Source organism: Pan troglodytes, chromosome 7 (genome assembly GCF_028858775.2).
Source record: "Pan troglodytes isolate AG18354 chromosome 7, NHGRI_mPanTro3-v2.0_pri, whole genome shotgun sequence".
In the NCBI taxonomy this organism is placed as follows: Eukaryota; Metazoa; Chordata; class Mammalia; order Primates; family Hominidae; genus Pan; species Pan troglodytes.
The window spans coordinates 37099601-37117939 of record NC_072405.2 but is presented as its reverse complement, the minus strand read 5'-3'; the positions used below and the strand labels follow the sequence as shown (position 1 = coordinate 37117939).

At 44.3% G+C, this 18339-nt stretch overlaps 1 protein-coding gene across 1 annotated transcript in view; it reads right to left on the bottom strand.

The window, feature by feature from the left end:
* Positions 1-5560: 5560 nt before the first annotated feature.
* The window catches only part of EXTL3 (exostosin like glycosyltransferase 3), a 38140-nt gene continuing 25361 nt past the window's right edge, over positions 5561-18339 (bottom strand). Inside the window, exons 4-5 of the mRNA XM_016959283.4 lie at positions 16068-16196; positions 5561-8588 (exon numbers count right to left, since the gene is read on the bottom strand). Coding sequence (XP_016814772.1) covers positions 8379-8588; positions 16068-16196 — 339 coding nt within the window. The 3' untranslated portion in view covers positions 5561-8378. The remainder of the gene's footprint in view (positions 8589-16067; positions 16197-18339) is intronic.

Below are 18339 nucleotides of genomic sequence, written 5' to 3'. Positions count from 1 at the left end.
CATAAAAACCCTACAAGAAAACCTAGGCATTACCCTTCAGGACATAGGCATGGGCAAGGACTTCATGTCTAAAACACCAAAAGCAATGGCAACAAAAGCCAAAATTGACAAATGGGATCTAATTAAACTAAAGAGCTTCTGCACAGCAAAAGAAACTACCATCAGAGTGAACAGGCAACCTACAAAATGGGAGAAAATTTTCACAACCTACTCATCTGACAAAGGGCTAATATCCAGAATCTACAATGAACTCAAACAAATTTACAAGAAAAAAACAACCCCATCAAAAAGTGGGCCAAGGACGTGAACAGACACTTCTCAAAAGAAGACATTTATGCAGCCAAAAAACACATGAAAAAATGCTCACCATCACTGGCCATCAGAGAAATGCAAATGAAAACTACAATGAGATACCATCTCACACCAGTTAGAATGGCAATCATTAAAAAGTCAGGAAACAACAGGTGCTGGAGAGGATGTGCAGAAATAGGAACACTTTTTACACTGTTGGTGGGACTGTAAACTAGTTCAACCATTGTGGAAATCAGTGTGGCGATTCCTCAGGGATCTAGAACTAGAAATACCATTTGACCCAGCCATCCCATTACTGGGTATATACCCAAAGGACTATAAATCATGCTGCTATAAGGACACATGCACACGTATGTTTATTGCGGCACTATTCACAATAGCAAAGACTTGGAACCAACCCAAATGTCCAACAATGATAGACTGGATTAAGAAAATGCGGCACATATACACTATGGAATACTATGCAGCCATAAAAAATGATGAGTTCATGTCCTTTGTAGGGACATGGATGAGATTGGAAATCATCATTCTCAGTAAACTATCGCAAGAACAAAAAACCAAACACCGCATATTCTCACTCATAGGTGGGAATTGAACAATGAGAACATATGGACACAGGAAGGGGAACATCACACTCTGGGGACTGTTGTGGGGTTGGGGGAGGGGGGAGGGATATCATTAGGAGATATACCTAATGCTAAATGACGAGTTAATGGGTGCAGCACACCAGCATGGCACATGTATACATATGTAACTAACCTGCACATTGTGCACATGTACCCTAAAACTTAAAGTAAAAAAAAGGAATATATTATGAAATTATAAAATTGAAAAAAAAAGGAGCTAATGCCATAGAACTAATTCTAAAATTTACAGAGAAATACAAAGTAACTATAATATTGAAAGCAATCTTGGAGATGAAGAAAGGTGGAAAGCTGCATTCATCAAGACCGTATGGAACTGGCACGAGGATGAACAAAGCAGCATAACAACAAAGATGGCTCAGAAATAGAACCCCACTTCTAAAGGGAAGGGAAAGTCTTTTTAACAAATGGTGCTGCAATGCCCATATAGAAAAAGTATCAGAAACCTGACCACTGCCACACACCATAAACACTGAGATGGATCTTTAATTATAAGAGCTAATACCATAAAGCATTTGGTGAAAAACACTGAAAATATCTTCATGATGTTGGGTAGGCACAGGTTTCTTGGGTCACAGAAAGTAGTAACAAGAGAATTGTATCTCCTGAAAATTGAAAACTTCTGCTAATCAGACGACACCATACAGAAAATGATTAGGCAAGCCACAAATTAAAAAAATAATTTACAAAACATATCTGACAATGGACTAGTGTCCAGGGCAAAAAATTCCTGTAACTCAGCAATAAAAAAGACTAAATACATTCATACGATACTATTCACTGAGAAAAGAAACTGGTTATCAAACCGGGAAAAGATACAAAAGAACCTTAAGTGCATATTATATTACATGAAAGCAGCCAACGTGAAAAGGCTACATGCTGTATGATTTTATGTGACATTCTGGAAAAGGCCATAGTGTGAAAACAGTAAAAAGATCAGTGGTTGCCAGAGATTCAGAGAGGGAGGGAGGGACCAATAGGTGCAGCACAGGAAGTTTTTAGGGGAGTGAGACTGTTCTGTGTGAGACTGTTCTGTATGATACTGTAATGGTGACTCTATGTCATCACATATTTGTCAAAACCCATAGAACATACAACACAATGAATGAAGCCTAATGTAAACCCATGGGCTTGAGTGAATAATGTGTCAACACTGGCTCATCAATTGTATCAAATCTATCACACTAATGGCAGATGTTAATAAAGGACAAGTGAGGGGTGAGGTGGAAGAAGAGGAAAAACTCTTTGTACTTCTCATGCAGTTTTGCTGTAAATCTGAAACTGCTCCCCCCGAAATCTATTAAAAATGTAGGAAGAAAAGAAAGCAATTCAAAAAAGGACAATCCAGCTTTTCTTAATGGGCAAAAGATGTGTACAGATAATTCACAAAGGAAATATATATAAATGGCGTAAACACATGAAAAGATGCTTAAATCACCAGTCATCAGGAAAACGCAGAATGAAATAAGACACCATTACTCACCAGAATGGCTAAAATTAAAAAGACTGACCAGACCATGGATCAGTGAGGATGTGGAACTGGGAGTCTCATAATTACTGGTGGAAGTACAAAATGGAATGATCGCATTGAGAAAAGGTCTAGAAGTTTCTTATAGAACTAAACATGTATACATCTACCATATTACCCAACAATTCCACTCCTAGGTATTTACCCAAGAGAAATAAAAATCCACAGAAAGACTTGCACATGAATGTTCACAGAAACTTTATTCATAATATCCAAAAACTGGAAAAAGCCCCAGTATCTATATAATAGAACGGACAGATTTTACTCGATTCATACAAGGGAATACTAAGCAATAAAAAGTAAATAATCACCAATCTATTCAGCAACGATGGATGCATCTCCAAAACGTTATGCTGGGTGTGTAGAAGACGGACACACACAAGAGTAGAAATTATAGGACACCATTTATATGAAATTCTAGAATATAGAAAACTAATCCAAAATGAAAAAAACAATCAGCATTGGCTATGTCTGAGGATGGAGGACGTGGGGACTGACTAGGAGGAAGGAGCAGGAGGGGACTTTCTGGGTTGATAGTAGTGTTCCATATATTGAGGGGGGTCTGGGTTACACAGGTGTGTGCGTTTGTCAGAACTCAAAAGAATGCACACTTAAGATGTGTGCATTACAGTGTGCACGTTTAAAATAAAGTTTACATTAAAAACACAAACACTGACCTATAATGAACAGTTGTATGCCCATGTATTTAGAAGGAAATGCATTGATGTTGCCAGTTTACTCAGAAATGTACCTCAACAGTGCACCATGAAAGGATGAATGGCAGGATGGGTGAAGGGACGGGGCATGGGTAGATGGGACGCTCCAAGGCGGGTCCAGTAAAATGACATAGACATTTATGCCCTAGAAATGATTTCAACATTGCCGTATGTTTGAAATGTGGGACCAGTCGTTTAAATCAATAGAATGTAAGTAGTTTCAATGCTAACATGACAGTCCTACAACAGGACCAGCAGCTGTACTTTTTTATTTTTTATTTTTATGAGACGGAGTTTCTTGTTGCCCAGGCTAGAGTGCAATGGCGCAAATCACAGCTCACTGCAACCTCCGCCTCCTGGGTTCAAGCAATTCTCCTGCCTCAGCCTCCTGAGTAGCTGGGATTACAGGCACGTGCCACCACACCTGGCTAATTTTTGTATTTTTAGTAGAGATGGGGTTTCGCCATTTTGGCCAGGCTGGTCTCAAACTCCTGACCTCAGGTGATCCACCCGCCTTGGCCTCCCCAGATGCTGGGATTACAGGCATGAGCCACTGCACCCAGCCTGTACTCTTTCATAAACGTCAAGACAGATGAAGAAAGGTAAAACAATTTGCCTAAGCTGTGATTTCTAAGTGACCCTCTTCACTTCGTCAAAGCATTCATTCATGAGAAAACTATGGAACTCCTGTGTTCTTGAGAGGCTGCAGTCCCGTGTGGGAGGCAGAGCAGTGGCCAGCACACAGCATGGTGAGGCGACAGAGCGTGGGGGCTCTAATAGGAGGTGAGCAGGGCACTCAGCCAGGCGCTGGTGCTCAAACCTAGTGGAAGGCAGAAAGAGCCATGAAGAAGTGGACACTATTTTACTCCAGTAATAGTTCATTTTTATTGTGTCAAACAGTGGACTCTTACATATATTATATTATTTAACTTTTAACATATGCTTAAGAGATGGGCACAACTTTTGCCACCGTATGGTGGGATTAGAGCCTAAAATAGTAACAGATAACTTGCTCTCCACCAGTGTGACGGGCAGCCCAAGATCTGCACCCAGTCTGTTCCAGGGCCCAGACCTTTACCCACTACATTCGCCTTTCTTCTTTTCAGTATCTTCATAACATTCTAATTTTTTTGTAGAGATGGGGGTCTTGCTGTGTTGCCCAGACTGGTCTTGAACTGGCCTCATGTGATCCTCCCACTTCTGCCTCACCAAATGCTGAGATTAAGATGTTAGGCACCACACCCCACCATCAACATTCTTCTTAACACATTTTTGTAAACCTTGTGGAGCCTTCCACTTCAGTGATGATCCCATCAACAGCTAACATTTACCACCTTGGCAGACCATAAGTCCAAGACACAACTCGACAGGTATAGACTCAAAGCAGACATCATATCTCTGTGTATAGGAAGACACATTTTCTACAGCCTCATGCCACCTTCTCAAGTCTCTCTGGTCCCAGGACAATCGTAACATGGAGATGGATGGCTGGAAGAATAGGAGCTTGACAGCCAAAACTCCAGACCCAAAGAGGAATGCCCCTCGATGACATCTCACCCATCAGCTGCTGCAAACTTGCCTGATCAGTCGTGAACCCCACTTGAGGAGGGACACCGACTGTTAAGTCTCACCCATTCTTAGGACTGTCAGTGTGACCAAAGCTGCCACCTGCAGAGCCCAGGAGAGGAGTCCTCGCCTTTACCCCCTTTCCCTTCTCCATCCTTCTCCCCGAAGCCCACAGCTCAGTGCCCTCTCCTGAGAAAGCCTCTGATCCCACAGCCAAGCACAAGTTCTAGGCCTGTGGGCACCAACAGGATGGGGCTCTGCAGTCAGGGAGCGTCAGCTCGGTGCAGGTACAGGTGCCTTAGTGACCTATAGGTCAGGGGCATGACCTATGGACCGAATCGAGCCATTCATAGTGAGGCCTCGCCTGTCCTGGGATCGCAGGCACACACAGCTCCCCACAACCACTCCACACACACACACACACACACACACACACACACACACACACACATTTTAAATTCCCATGAAAAAATTAACTTTGCATATATGGGCCACATGCCCTTCCACATCCTGCTTAAAGCACCTCAACAGCCCCTAAGTTCCTGTTTTGTCAAAATGACTTGCCCTGGAACCGGGCACAGGCAAGGCTGCCCATGTGAGTGTGAGTCTGTTCACCCATCTCTGGTCCACAGCCCACACCAGGGCCTGGTCACGCTGCCTCCCATCATCTTCTGCGAGCAGGCCCAGCTGGCATACACAGGTGGCGACCTGGAATCAAGCAATCAAGCAGGTGCCTTCTCTCAGGTCACTCTTCCATACTCGCTGAGGAAAACCACAAAAGACCTCCAAGCTGCTTGAGTTAAAGTCTCCATTTACTTTTATTTTTTTACAAAAATCCAATGTAAGACCATTGTGCTCGTGACGAAAAGGGGTGGGGTGGATGGACGTGGCATGGATATCAAAGCTTCCCCCCACAAACTAGGAGCTCCCCACTCTGTCTGGTGCAGCTCCCAGAAAGATCCCATCCTTCCGGACAGGACCCCAGCTGCTGAGCCCTGGCCTGAGGCACAGTCCACACGGAGGAGCACTGCCCAGGGAGCCAGCGCTCACAGTGGCCTGCGGAGCCCTGGGACGGCGTTATGGTAAGACAGCCCAAACCGGAGCAGCAAGCCGGCCACCCAGAGAACGAGGCGCTCCTGCACCCTGCGAGCCAGGACAAGGTGGCCAGGGGCGGCCCACAGACAGCCAAGGAGACTCGGGGTCTGTGGCGCTGCTTTCCCATCTCACGCGAGTCACAGGTCGGCGGCTTTCCCGTGGTGAGAAGCACCTGACCAGTGACACTGTGGCCACCTTGCTGCCTCTCGCTGAGGAGGGCATGCCCCTCAGAGCCTGTCTGCAGTCCTTCAAGCCAGTGTTCCTTTCAGGGTCAAGGAGGGCTGTCCTTGTTGGAAGCACCGACACCACAGCCCTCCCTGCGGCATGTTTTGGTGTCAGACCACTCAGCCCTTCTTAGATCCACCAGTGACATTCGGGGCCCAACAACCTGGCTCCACTAAAGGGACAGGCCCTGGCCCCACCACACAGACAGCCCCGACTCACTGAGTCCCGCTAAAGGGGGTCTCACCACACAGACGGCCCCGGCTCACCGAGTCCCACTGAAGTCAGTATGTGAGTTCCTCACATTAAAAGAAACCAGATAAAATAGCAGCCACAATATAGCGCCACACACCACACTCTTTGGCTCCCCGAGGGAAGAAGGCTACCGCTGAAAGGAATACAAGTCAGGAGTCAGGTAGAGGGCAACTAGAAAGTTCTGAGGAAGGGCGTCTGACCCCCACTGCTGGGAACATAACCACACTGCCTCAGCGGGGGAGCTACAGGCTGATGCCGGGGTTGGGGGGGAACCTTTGGAAACACAGTCCTGGCGGCGGCCGGGTCCGGTTTGCCAATGGGGAGAGTTCCCTTAAGCCGAGCTAGCCCTACAGGTGGGTGGGAGCTACACAAAAGAGCCCAGCTTCAAAACAGTACTTGAAGAGGACCCACGTGGTACAGGCAGGTCAGAGGAGAACGTATTCCAAGAAATAGAAGCGCAGGATGCCGAGGTCTAGGGAAGACGGAACTGGCTTAAGGCATGTGCATGACCAGGACAGACCTGAGCTTTTGTTCAGTTGCTAGAAAACTTCCAGAGTCAACTCCACTTCGAGAAAGTAGGGTTCAAGAAACACGTCATGGGCTAAATCCCTGACAAATGCCACTCACACCCTCCTAGGTTCCCCTACTGCCACCGTGAACCAAAAAATTAGCTTATTTCAGTTTCAGCCCAGGGAACAGAATCCTAAGCAGGGAGTGGAAAGTGGTAACTCGGGTTGTGAATGCCCGTTAGATTCCAAGGCTGGATGTGAGCTTACACAGCAAATCACAGCCTCCCATTGTTCTAGCACATACCAAACCTCGGGGGGTCCTACAGCCAAGCTGACATTAGGGGTCCAAAAACCACAGATAACACAGGATGGGGCTCCAGACAGAGGCGGGGGGAAGGTGAATTTCACCAAGGAATTATCCCAAGGCAGGCGCCTTGCTGTAAAACTTCCCGGCCAGCCGGGTGGGGTCCTCGAAGGACACTGGCTTGCTCTACACTAGGGAGAGGAGGCTGCCCTGCAAACCACTTCAGACCACAGCAGATGTGCACGCTGCTCATCTCCTGTCCAATCCAAGAAAGAGCACTTCAGAAATGCCTGAGGCCCACAGCACGTGTGTTTCAACAGAAGAGCAGGATAGAAAGAGCCATCTGGGAGTGGCGTCTTCAGCCCCTATTCTTTCTCACTCTTTGCTTCCTCATTCTCTCTCAAACAAGAGAGAAATGGGAGAGCAGGGATAAGTACTGAGGCAAGCCTGGCCTAAAGATAAATCCTCAAAAATTGCTGGCCCCAGCAGCAGGAAGCTGAGCAGCCCACCAGGGTCAGGCGCTCCCAGGGATTCACTGAGAAGAGAATGTGAGTTACAGGTTGCTGACTGGCAACAGAAAGGGTAAGGAAGAGACCTTGTCCAGGCCCGCAAGAGGGCCAAGTTCATCCCTTTCCGGTTGCTGCACACAGATGGCGCTGGGGAGGATGGGAGATGATCTTTAAGGATAAGCCAGTGACACAAGGCCAGGACCCATCTCCGCCAGAATACAGAACAAAGGAGCCTGCGCGGTCCCTCCCTTAGAAAGGCAAAACTCACACTCCCCCAGCCAAAAATATATATGTATGCAAGTGTGTGCATGTATTTATATACACACACATATATATAAATAAGCCTTGAATGGCAAATCTGAAACTTTCTCTTTTTAAATAATCATAATAGTTGTTATTGAATTTAAAAACCACGAACCAGCTGTCCTGGGCTTATGAACGGTGTGAGTGACTCTGCAGAGTCGCCACAGTCCTCAGTGTAAGCTATCAGTCAGTGCCCTGTGTGGGGAACCCCGGGGCCTCCGCCCAGGGCTCCAGGCCCAGTGTGGCTGACTTCAAGATAAAGGCAGCGGTTTCCTTCCACTCCTCCTGCTGCCCCTTCCAGCAGAGGCTCTGGGCCACCCACCAGCAGATGTGCCCAAGGTCCTGCAATGCCTAGGAACCTTGGGAGCCATCTTCCTCCCTCTGCTCATCCTCTTCCCCAGACCGTGCGCTGCCCCTAGATGAACTTGAAGCACTTGGTCTTGTCATGGGGCAGGCGTGTCTTGAAGAGCACAGAATCCACCCTGAACTGTGTGTACAGGAGGGGCATGTAGCCGTACACCTTCACGAAGAAGTTGATGCACTTGTGCCGCTCGTGGAAGTGGGAGTCATCGTGAGACAGGGCCTGAGGGCATCCTGGGCATCGGAATGTCCACCGTGAGGTCACCTGGAAACGGGAGAGAGACACAGAGTGGGAATCCCAGCTAATACTGACAGAACCCTTGCAGCTGAGCCGATCCCACACTCCCATGTCCATGGTGAAGACGCTGATCCCCTCAGGGGCAACATCCCTGCAGAGCATGGCACGAACGAGAGCCCGGCCCCAGGCCTCCTGCCTACCAGGTGTCTCCAGAACATTGTCAGGTATTCTGTTGAGATGGCCTACGCTTCTCAGATGCCAAAAGCCTTAACGTGTGTAATGTCAGCTGTCTCAGTAAGTCTACTCCTAGTATGTACTTGGTTGCAGAGCCATAGGTAGGTACCGAGTTGTTTGTTTCATCAATGTTTTGAATCAAAATATTGAAGACTACCCAAAGAGGGGCTTTGGGTATTGAAGACTACCCAAAGAGGGGCTAGTCAAAGAGGGGCTATCATTCTTGAATACTGTCCATAAAAAAGATGCTTAACTACATTTAAAGCCATGGGCAAGTGGCCATACTACAGTCTAGTCATATTATTATTAATTAGAAAATGTCTAACTAGAAAAGTATGAAGAGGGACAGCTTCATTACAATGTGGCAGGCCGAATGGCATAAAAACCCCTCAGAACACCTGAACATGCAAGAAGAAATACAGAAACCATCTCTTTAAATACAGGGCAGAGCCTGTAATAAGAAATTAAATTACCTGGTGATTAATTCCAGCACTTTGGGAGGCCAAGGCAGGAAGATCGCTTGAGCCCAGGAGTTCAAAACCAGCCTGGGCAACAAAGCAAAACCTCATCTCCACAAGAGATAAAAATATTAGCAGTGTGTGGCAGCAGGCCAGCTATCTGGTGTAGTCCCAGCTACTTGGGAGGCTGAGATGGGAGGCTGCTTGAGCCCATGAGTTTGAGGCTGCAATGAGCTATGATGATACCACTGCACTCCAGCCTGGGTGACAGTGAGACCCTGTCACTCACTCACATACATACATGCATGCATGCATGCATGAATAAACAATGAATAATGAATGAATGAATGAATGAATGAAATCCTCAGAGGCCAAACAATGAAAAAGCAAATCCTGCAAGATAGCCATGAACTTGGGTTTTAAATGGGCTGGAGAAGTGACACCTGCAAAGCGGGCTGGGGGCCTTTGGAAACACTGGCTCCACGGAAGGGAGCATGGAGGGGAGCAGGGAGGGGTGGATGCCTCACAAAGAAAGATGGGGAAGAAGTGTCTTTAAATTTATCTTCTACTTCCTTTTCTTTTCACCTAAGTCTGATCTTTTTATCCCATTTCACTGAAATTTAATAACTATGATTCTCATTTTCAATAGTTCCATTTAGGGCTTTCCAATCTGTTTGTTCTTTTTGGAGTGATTTGTTGCTTTTTTATGTTTTCAGGTTACTAATTTTAAGCCTACTTGTTTTATAGTCTATCTAATGGCTTTATTATTTGAAATCCTTGGAGAACTATAACCTGTTTGTTATATGTGTTCACTCTTGCTCATGATCAGCTGTTTTCTTGGTGGCTGACTGTTGACTTTACATTTCAAGCTCATCTTCAATGAGGCTTTACCTGTGCGTGTCCTACGTGGCCTGAGGTGAAGAAATTTCTCTTTTTCTTAAGTGGGAACTTCCTCTGCTGAGAGTAATTTCTCCTTATAACAGATTTTTGGTTTTATTTTGTCAAACAGTCCAAGGGTATTGACGACTGGGTCTAGTTTTCTTTTTTGTTTTTTCCCTGGGGACTCCCCATATTGCCCAGGCTGGTCTGGAACTCCTGGCCTCAAGAAATCCTCTTGCCTCAGCCTCTCAACGTGCTGGGATTACAGACTTGAGCCATCTCATGTGGCCCTGGGTCTAGATTTCATACAGAATGAGTCCCTAAGCCCATGGAGGCTCAAAAGACTATTTAACATTCTCAACCTACACTTCCCCAACAACCTGTCAGAGTCAAGGTTAAAATAAACAAGGTATGTGTCATCTCCCCGGGGCAACGGGTAGGAGATCTCCATTCTAATTCTCCACCCTTAACAGGCTCTACACTCCTTCACATGAGTGATAAAATCCAAGCCTCTAGACAACTAAGGTGAGAGCAGCCCCCCATGGTGGCCTCAGTGACGCCACCACACTTGCCACCCTAAGTTTTAGTCCTCCCACCTGCTTCCTTTCTGGCAATTCTCTTACCTTCTTATTAGCTCAACTATACACTGAAAAAATAAGTTTGTTACTTATAGTGATCAGGTTTTCAAACTACCTAACCCACTATAGTACAAAACCCAAAAATTTACTGTCAAGTTTTTTTTTTGGTTTTTTTTTTTTTTTTTGAGACAGAGTCTCACTCTGTCTCCCAGGCTGGAGTGCAGTGCGGTGATCTCGGCTCACTACGAACTCCGCCTCCCAGGTTTACGCCATTCTCCTGCCTCAGCCTCCCGAGTAGCTGGGACTACAGGCGCCTGCCACCACACCCGGCTAATTTTTTGTATTTTTAGCAGAGATTGGTTTTGCTGTGTTAGCCAGGATGGTCTCGATCTCCTGACCTCGTGATCTGCCCGCCTCAGCCTCCCCAAGTGTTGGGATTACAGGCATGAGCCACAGCGCCCAGCCTGCTGTCAAGTTTTTAAAAAGCAGACTGCAAATCAAGTATATAAATTTAAAATATAAAAATAAGGCCAGATGTGGTGGTTCCCACCTGTAATCCCAGCACTTTGGGAGGCCAAGGTGGGCGGATCACTTGAGCTCAGTTTGAGGCCAGCCTGGCCAACATGGCAAGACCCTGTTTCTACTAAAAATACAAAAAAATTAGCTGGGCATGGCGACACATGCCTGTAATCCCAGCTGCTGTGGAGGCTTAAGCAGGAAAATCACTTGAACCCAGGAGGCAGAGGTTGCAGTGACCTGAGATTGTGCCACTGCACTGCAGCCTGGGTGACAGAGCGAGGCTCCATCTCAAAAAAAAAAAAAGAAAAAGAAAAAGAAAAAATACATATATACGTATTTTTACACACATATGTGTGTGTATATATATGTATGTATAAATAAATAAGTCACCACGTAGACAGGATACCAGAGAACCAAAAGAAATAAGCCAAAAGTTTTAGTACTTTTGATTTCTTTCTGCATGTCTATCTTTTCTCAAATAATTTTTAAATTTCCATTATAAATTAAGGGGAAATTTTTTAATTGAAAGATACATCCCATAACTTAATAGTGGAAGAGTAATCATTGTGTACAGCCAGTATGCGCCGTCAGAGCCCGGGTCCCAGAGTTTAAACTGGGAGGAGACACAGGCCAGTGCTCGAAGGGTGGCTCCCCTCAGAACCGAGTCTCTGGGCAGTCATGACCTCCACAGGTCCCCCTCCAGGGTCCCACCTGTCTCCTCACTTCTCCCCTCACTCACTGCTGCTCTCTTAGAACCCTTCGGGGTCACGTCAGCACTGAGTTATTGCTCTTCCACGGTTCCCACTGGAGCAGGATGTAGGGGTCAGGAATCTGGGGAAGGATGTTCTCAAACAGCATCTATGTCCAGTATTCCATGGGGCTCTCACTGGATCTAAAAACCTTTCTCATCATTCCAGACACCAGAATCCAACCCCAGGAGAAATGCCCTTTAACCTGCACATTATTCCATGTGACACAAAAGGTGACTTTATAACTGTTGTTTTCACGGAAGCAGTGGTTTCCAAATGTTTTTAATCATGTAATCCATCAGTAAAAAAAACATTTAAGCTGGGTGCGGTGGCTCACACCTGTAATCCCAGCACTTTGGGAGGCCAAGGCGGGCAGATCACGAGGTCAAGAGATCGAGACCAGCCTGGCCAACATGGTGAAACCCCGTCTCTACTAAAAATACAAAAATTAGCAGGGCGTGGTGGCACACGCCTATAGTCCCAGCTACTCAGAAGACTGAGGAAGGAAAATCGCTTGAACCCGGGAGGCAGAGGTTGCAGTGAGCCGAGATTGCGCCACTGCACTCCAGCCTAGCAAAAGAGCGAGACTCCATCTCAAAAAAAAAAAACAAAAAACCATTTAAGACTGCATCCCCAATATATTTGTAAATATATAACTGTGTTACATAATAAAACATGCAAAAAATTTAAAAAGAATGAAGCAACTATAATATCAACTGAAGTCTGGACATTTACTTATTTAACCAATATCGTGGATCACAGTTTACATGGAAGATTCCAAGTAACTCAATCTAAGAAAAATATTCGTTTTATGCTTAGTAACAATGAGGAAAATCCTTGATAGCTGCCAAGAACCTATATCACCCCAGAGAACCAAGACGTTCACTTGCATTTCGGCTTCCTTACCACCTAAGCCATCTGTTTTCTCAAAACTTTACGGGTGATTTTTCAATCTCTTATCCTGAATGAAGCCTATTTATATTCTGTGTTCTCCTTGCAAAAGTAGTACATTATTCAAAGAAATAATATGACATTAACTCCCCATTCGTTAGTCAATATTAAGATATTAACATTATTGAAAGAACACTGCCAATCATACGAAGCAGTCAAACCTCCCTAACTCAAACAAGGAATAGTTTGACAGTAAAAATTTGAGGTATTTAAAGCACAACAAAAAAATTACTATTTTTGAACATAAAATAGTACATATACCTGATACCATTAAAATTAGGTAAATAAAATATTTAATTCAAACTGGTTCTTTATTATGAATTAAATAATTAGATTCATAAGTTGAAGGAATTACTAAGAGTTTGAAAACACTCTTAATTTCAGCCTTTGAATTTGAAAAGTCATCCCAATCTTGAATTCTTCATATATTCCAGAAAGATGAAGAAAATTCACAGAGAATACTCAGTTTTGAAGTTTTCACTTGGTAAGAATCATGTGCACCATGTCTAAATTACTTCCACCTGCACTGAAGAGATGGCTTAACTAATGAAACACTGGCCTAATAATGCAGTAGACAAACACACTTTAAGAAAGATGAAAAATTCCCCATGTTTGTGCCTGCTCAGGTAACTGATGCTATTATTAGGTACCTAATCACTCAGATACTTTAAATTTTCATGGACTATGTCTTCTGGTCTACTAGAGAGGCATAAATTGATGCATACATCTTGACTCAAGTCCAGTCCCTGGCTACATAAAAAAGGATATATAAGGAAGAGAAAATTGCACCCATCATTAATTGCTTTCTAAAACCTTTGCCTCCCTACCTCAAAGTCTACAAAATCTTTTCACTGTTTAATATGAGACCTACCACTGTACCTGGAAAACATACTGTTTTTATATAAATACTTGTGACTATTATTTTTCACAGTTTAAAAAAATTGATACATTATGTTGCTAATTATTCTTCTCTTGTGAGGCTTTAGCAGAAGTCTCGGCAACAGAAGAAACCCTGGGACAATCAGGAGTGACATCCTACGCAGGGGCCACAGTTGGCCTCCACATGCATTTCTTTGTTATGCTTTGCTGCATGGAACCAGCGTCCTCTGGTGGCCACCCTGCTTAGCACTCAAGCTACGACTTCTTTCTCACTACAATGCCCAGGCTGGAGTGCAGTGGCTATTCACAGACACGCCCATGGCACATTCAGCCTTGAACTCCTGGATTCAAGCAATCCTCCTGGCTCAGCCTCCTGAGTAGCTGAGACTACCAGGCATGTGCCACTACACCCAGCTTCTAAAGATATGATTTCATTATCGTTATTAGTACATGCTGGTGGGTACTTAGTCTAGAACACAATTATTATTATTATTATTATTTTCTTTTTGAGACGGAGTCTTACTCAGTCACCCAGGCTGGAGTGCACTGGCATGATCTCAGCTCACTGCAATCTCTGCCTCCTGGATTCAAGCGATTCTCCTGCCTCAGCCTGCTGAGTAGCTGGGATTACAGGCGCATGCTACTGTGTGTGTGTGTGTGTGTATATTTTTTTTTTTTTTTTGAGATGGAGTCTCGCTCTGTCACCCAGGCTGGAGTGCAGTGGCACGATCTTGGCTCACTGCAACCTCCGCCTCCAGGTTCAAGTGATTCTCCTGCCTTGGCCTCCTGAGTAGCTGAGACTACAGGTGCGTGCCACCACACCTGGCTAATTTTTTATATTTTTAGTAGAGACAAGGTTTCACCGTGTTAGCCAGGATGGTCTTGAGCTCCTGACCTTGTGATCCACCTGCCTCAGCCTTCCAAAGTGCTGGGATTATAGGCGTAAGCCACTGCGCCCAGCCTAATTTGTATATTTTTTAGTAGAGTCGGGGTTTCACCATGTTGGCCAGGCTGGTCACGAACTCCTGACCTCAAGTGATCCGCCTGCCTCAGCCTCCAAAAGTGCTGGGATTACAGGCGTGAGCCACCGCACCCAGTCGAACACAACTATTTACTCATGGCAATGTCACCCATGAAGGTAAACCTATTTCATAAAATTAAATAATATGCCTTTTTGATAATAATGAAAATAAGACCTCATTAGTTTGTTGACCCTTCTAAGGACATCAGGTATAAATCTCTTACTGGAATTTAGCATTTTCTTCAATTATGAAACAGACAAACACAGACGAAGCACAGTCACAAATATTCATTTGGAGTGACAGATTCTATAGCATTATTGGTTCTAATAACATCTGCTTCTGTGAGGACTGAGCTATCCTAACCCTTACCAGCATGCTCTAACTTGCTGACAGAGCCCACAAAGATGACAGGAAGGGGGTGGAACCAGGCTTTCTGTGCACTGAGTGTATGTGTTAATACCTCCAAGAAAAAAACAGAACAATATCCTCAGAACTTCTAGAATTCTGAGGGTATTTTTGGTTGTGAGCAAATAATTTATATAGTACTTATGTGCCAGGCACTATTCTTAGAGCTTTACATATATTAACTCAGAAATTCTTAAGTTTTTTGTTTGATGGACATCACCTGTGCCTCTGGCTTGGCAATCTGGTCAAGACTGTAGACTCCTCAAAGTAATGTTTTTAGGTATATAAACTACAATACACAGGATGACAAAGGAAACGAGTTACAGTAAAACACAGTGACATACATGCTCTTTTCTTAATGTATTAAATCACAACATCTAGGGGAAAGGGAGTAACTGCCGTGAATTCAAAGCAGTAACAAATACAAACAATACTTTTTGCAGATATTGCAATAAAGGTATTGTGATATGAAGATATCAGTGATTTCTACTGGTGACAAATCAGTTACTACAAATACTCTTATGAATTATAGCCTGTTTCATAACTGAAGAAAATGCTTTATTCCAGTAAGACATTAATAAAAATAAGATGCAACATCTTTCCCACCCAAGTTCCAAACCTTCTGATTTCTATCCATTGCCCTTAGGAATGAAGGGCCCCTGTAGTAACAACTCATTTAAGCTCACAGACAATCCTTTGATGAGGTAGGTAGTATCATCCCTATTGTACAAATGAGGACTCTGAGGTACAGTGCAGTTACGTGCTGCACTACTGCAAAACAAGTGAAGTAAACATGCACGCATCCACAGCCCCACCAGTGGTGGGACCTCACCTTGATGGGGGGCTTCCGAGTGATGTGGGAGACAAGGAAGTTCATGGCGATGTCCTCACAGTTGATGTATTCATCCACCATGTCCCGGATGGCCTGGGGCATCACATAAGAATACAGGTAGGCATAATACTGTCAGGGGAAGAAAAGAACCACATGCTCTGTTAGAAGACACAGGTTGTTGGCTTTCAGCCAAAATATGCATGGATGGAGGGGCTGTTTGGGTGTGGCAGTAACTAGGAGGTATTACTGGCACTTAGGGACTGGGGCAGGGGATTCGAGACATCCTGTCGTGTGGATCTTCTGCAGTGAGGAATTATCCCATTCAAACTGCCATCATCACCCCCTTTAGTAACAGAATGTCATATCATCTCCCTGGTACCGCAGTGATTTTGAAATCAATACAAAGATTTGTCAAACTAGGTCAGATGCTGGTTCAGTTGAACACTATTTTATCTCTAACAATGGCCAAAAAAAAAAAAAAAAAAAAAAGATAAGTGAGAGAAAAAAGCCTGGTTATTTTCTCAGACCTCAATAAATCACAGAACCATGAAACACACGATCCCTCGCTGCCTCCTGTACAGATTCTTGAGTCTGGTCAGTACTCGCCATCGGCCCTGGCTACTCCCTGCTGCCAACCACCTTCGTCTCTTGCCTGGATTCTCCACATCGGCTCCTAAATATTCTCCCTGCTGCCATATTCTCTTCCCCATGTGCTAGTCCCAGCGCAGCAGGTGACTGTGTTAACACTCAAACCAGCTGAACATGTCACCCCTTCACTCCAAAGCCTCCAACACTTCCCATCTCACTCAGAGTAAAAGGCAAAGTTCTCAGACTGTCCTACAAGGCCCACAGAGGGGTGTGTTGGAGCCACTCACACCGGCTCATGAATGGCGCTGTCTACATTTTCAGAATGTTGTCAGCTTGTTGTTAAACATAGCCATTATTAAAGATGTAATTACATAAACTTCAAATTAAATAAATTAAAATTATATTAAAAATCATGCAATAAATACCTTAAACTCATTACTTCCTAATTAATATTTTACTATTAACTTGAGGTTACCTATATCTACTGTTGATGTTGAAATTACTACGTAATGGTGTACCACTGTGTATCTCTTCCCAAATCCGTGTTCAGTGACTCATGTTGATAACTTCAAATCAGCCAAGGTAAGAGTATTTATACCATAGAAATCAGCAAATACTACAAGACAGGGCACATGTTAACTGCTATATGTTGCAATTTGCTGTAATGAACAAATGAATAGGTGAGGTGCCCAGTTAAACTGATTAAATGATTAACATATTTCATTACCTACAATATAATATGTTGAGTGAAATAATGATAAAATTTTTTTGTAACAGAATAAATGTGCTAATTATCTTATAGCAAAGTACTTAAGAGTTGGTGAACTTAAAAAAATGAATTGTAATTTTTTTTTTAACAAAAAGGTGATCCAGGCTGGGCATGGTGGCTCATGCCTGTAATCCCAACACTTTGTTTGGGAGGCCAAGGTCGGTGAAATGTTTGAGCCCAGAAGTTCAAGGCCAGCCTGGGCAACACAGGGAGAAGACCCCATAGCTACAAAAAAATAAAAAATTGGCCAGATGTAGTGGCATGTGCCTGTACTGCCTGCTACTCAGGAGGCTGAGGTGAGAAGATCACTTGAGCCTGGGAGTTCTAGGCTGCACTGAGCCATGGTTGTGCCACTGCAATCCAGCCTGGGTGACAGTGAGATTCCGTCTCAAAAAAAAAGAGTAAGAATAAATAAAAAACAATACACTTTTTAAAAAAGGTAATTCAAATTTATTGACCCTTTAAATGGCCAGTGACTGTCCTTCGTATGCTGATGAGAATATATTAACATAACACGTCTTGAAAGAAATGACATTTTAACAATAAGAACTGCCTTTTAATAATAATTTTAAAAAAACTGATGAAAGCATTATCAGAATAACTGTTCAGAGGTATTTCCATCAGTATGTGGTTTTGCTGTCAAAAATGATTTATGTTGACCAGGCGCAGTGGCTCACGCCTATAATCCCAGCACTTTGGGAGGCCAAGGCGGGTGGATCACTTGAGGTCAGGAGTTCGAGACCAGCCTGGCCAACAGGGTGAATCCCAGCTACTGGGGAGGCTGAGGCAGAAGAATTGCTTGAACCCAGGAGGCAGAGACTGCAGTGAGCCAAGATTGCACTACTGTACTCCAGCCTGGACAAAGAAGCGAGAAGACTCCATCTCAAAAACAAGAGAAAAAAAAAAGTTTAATTT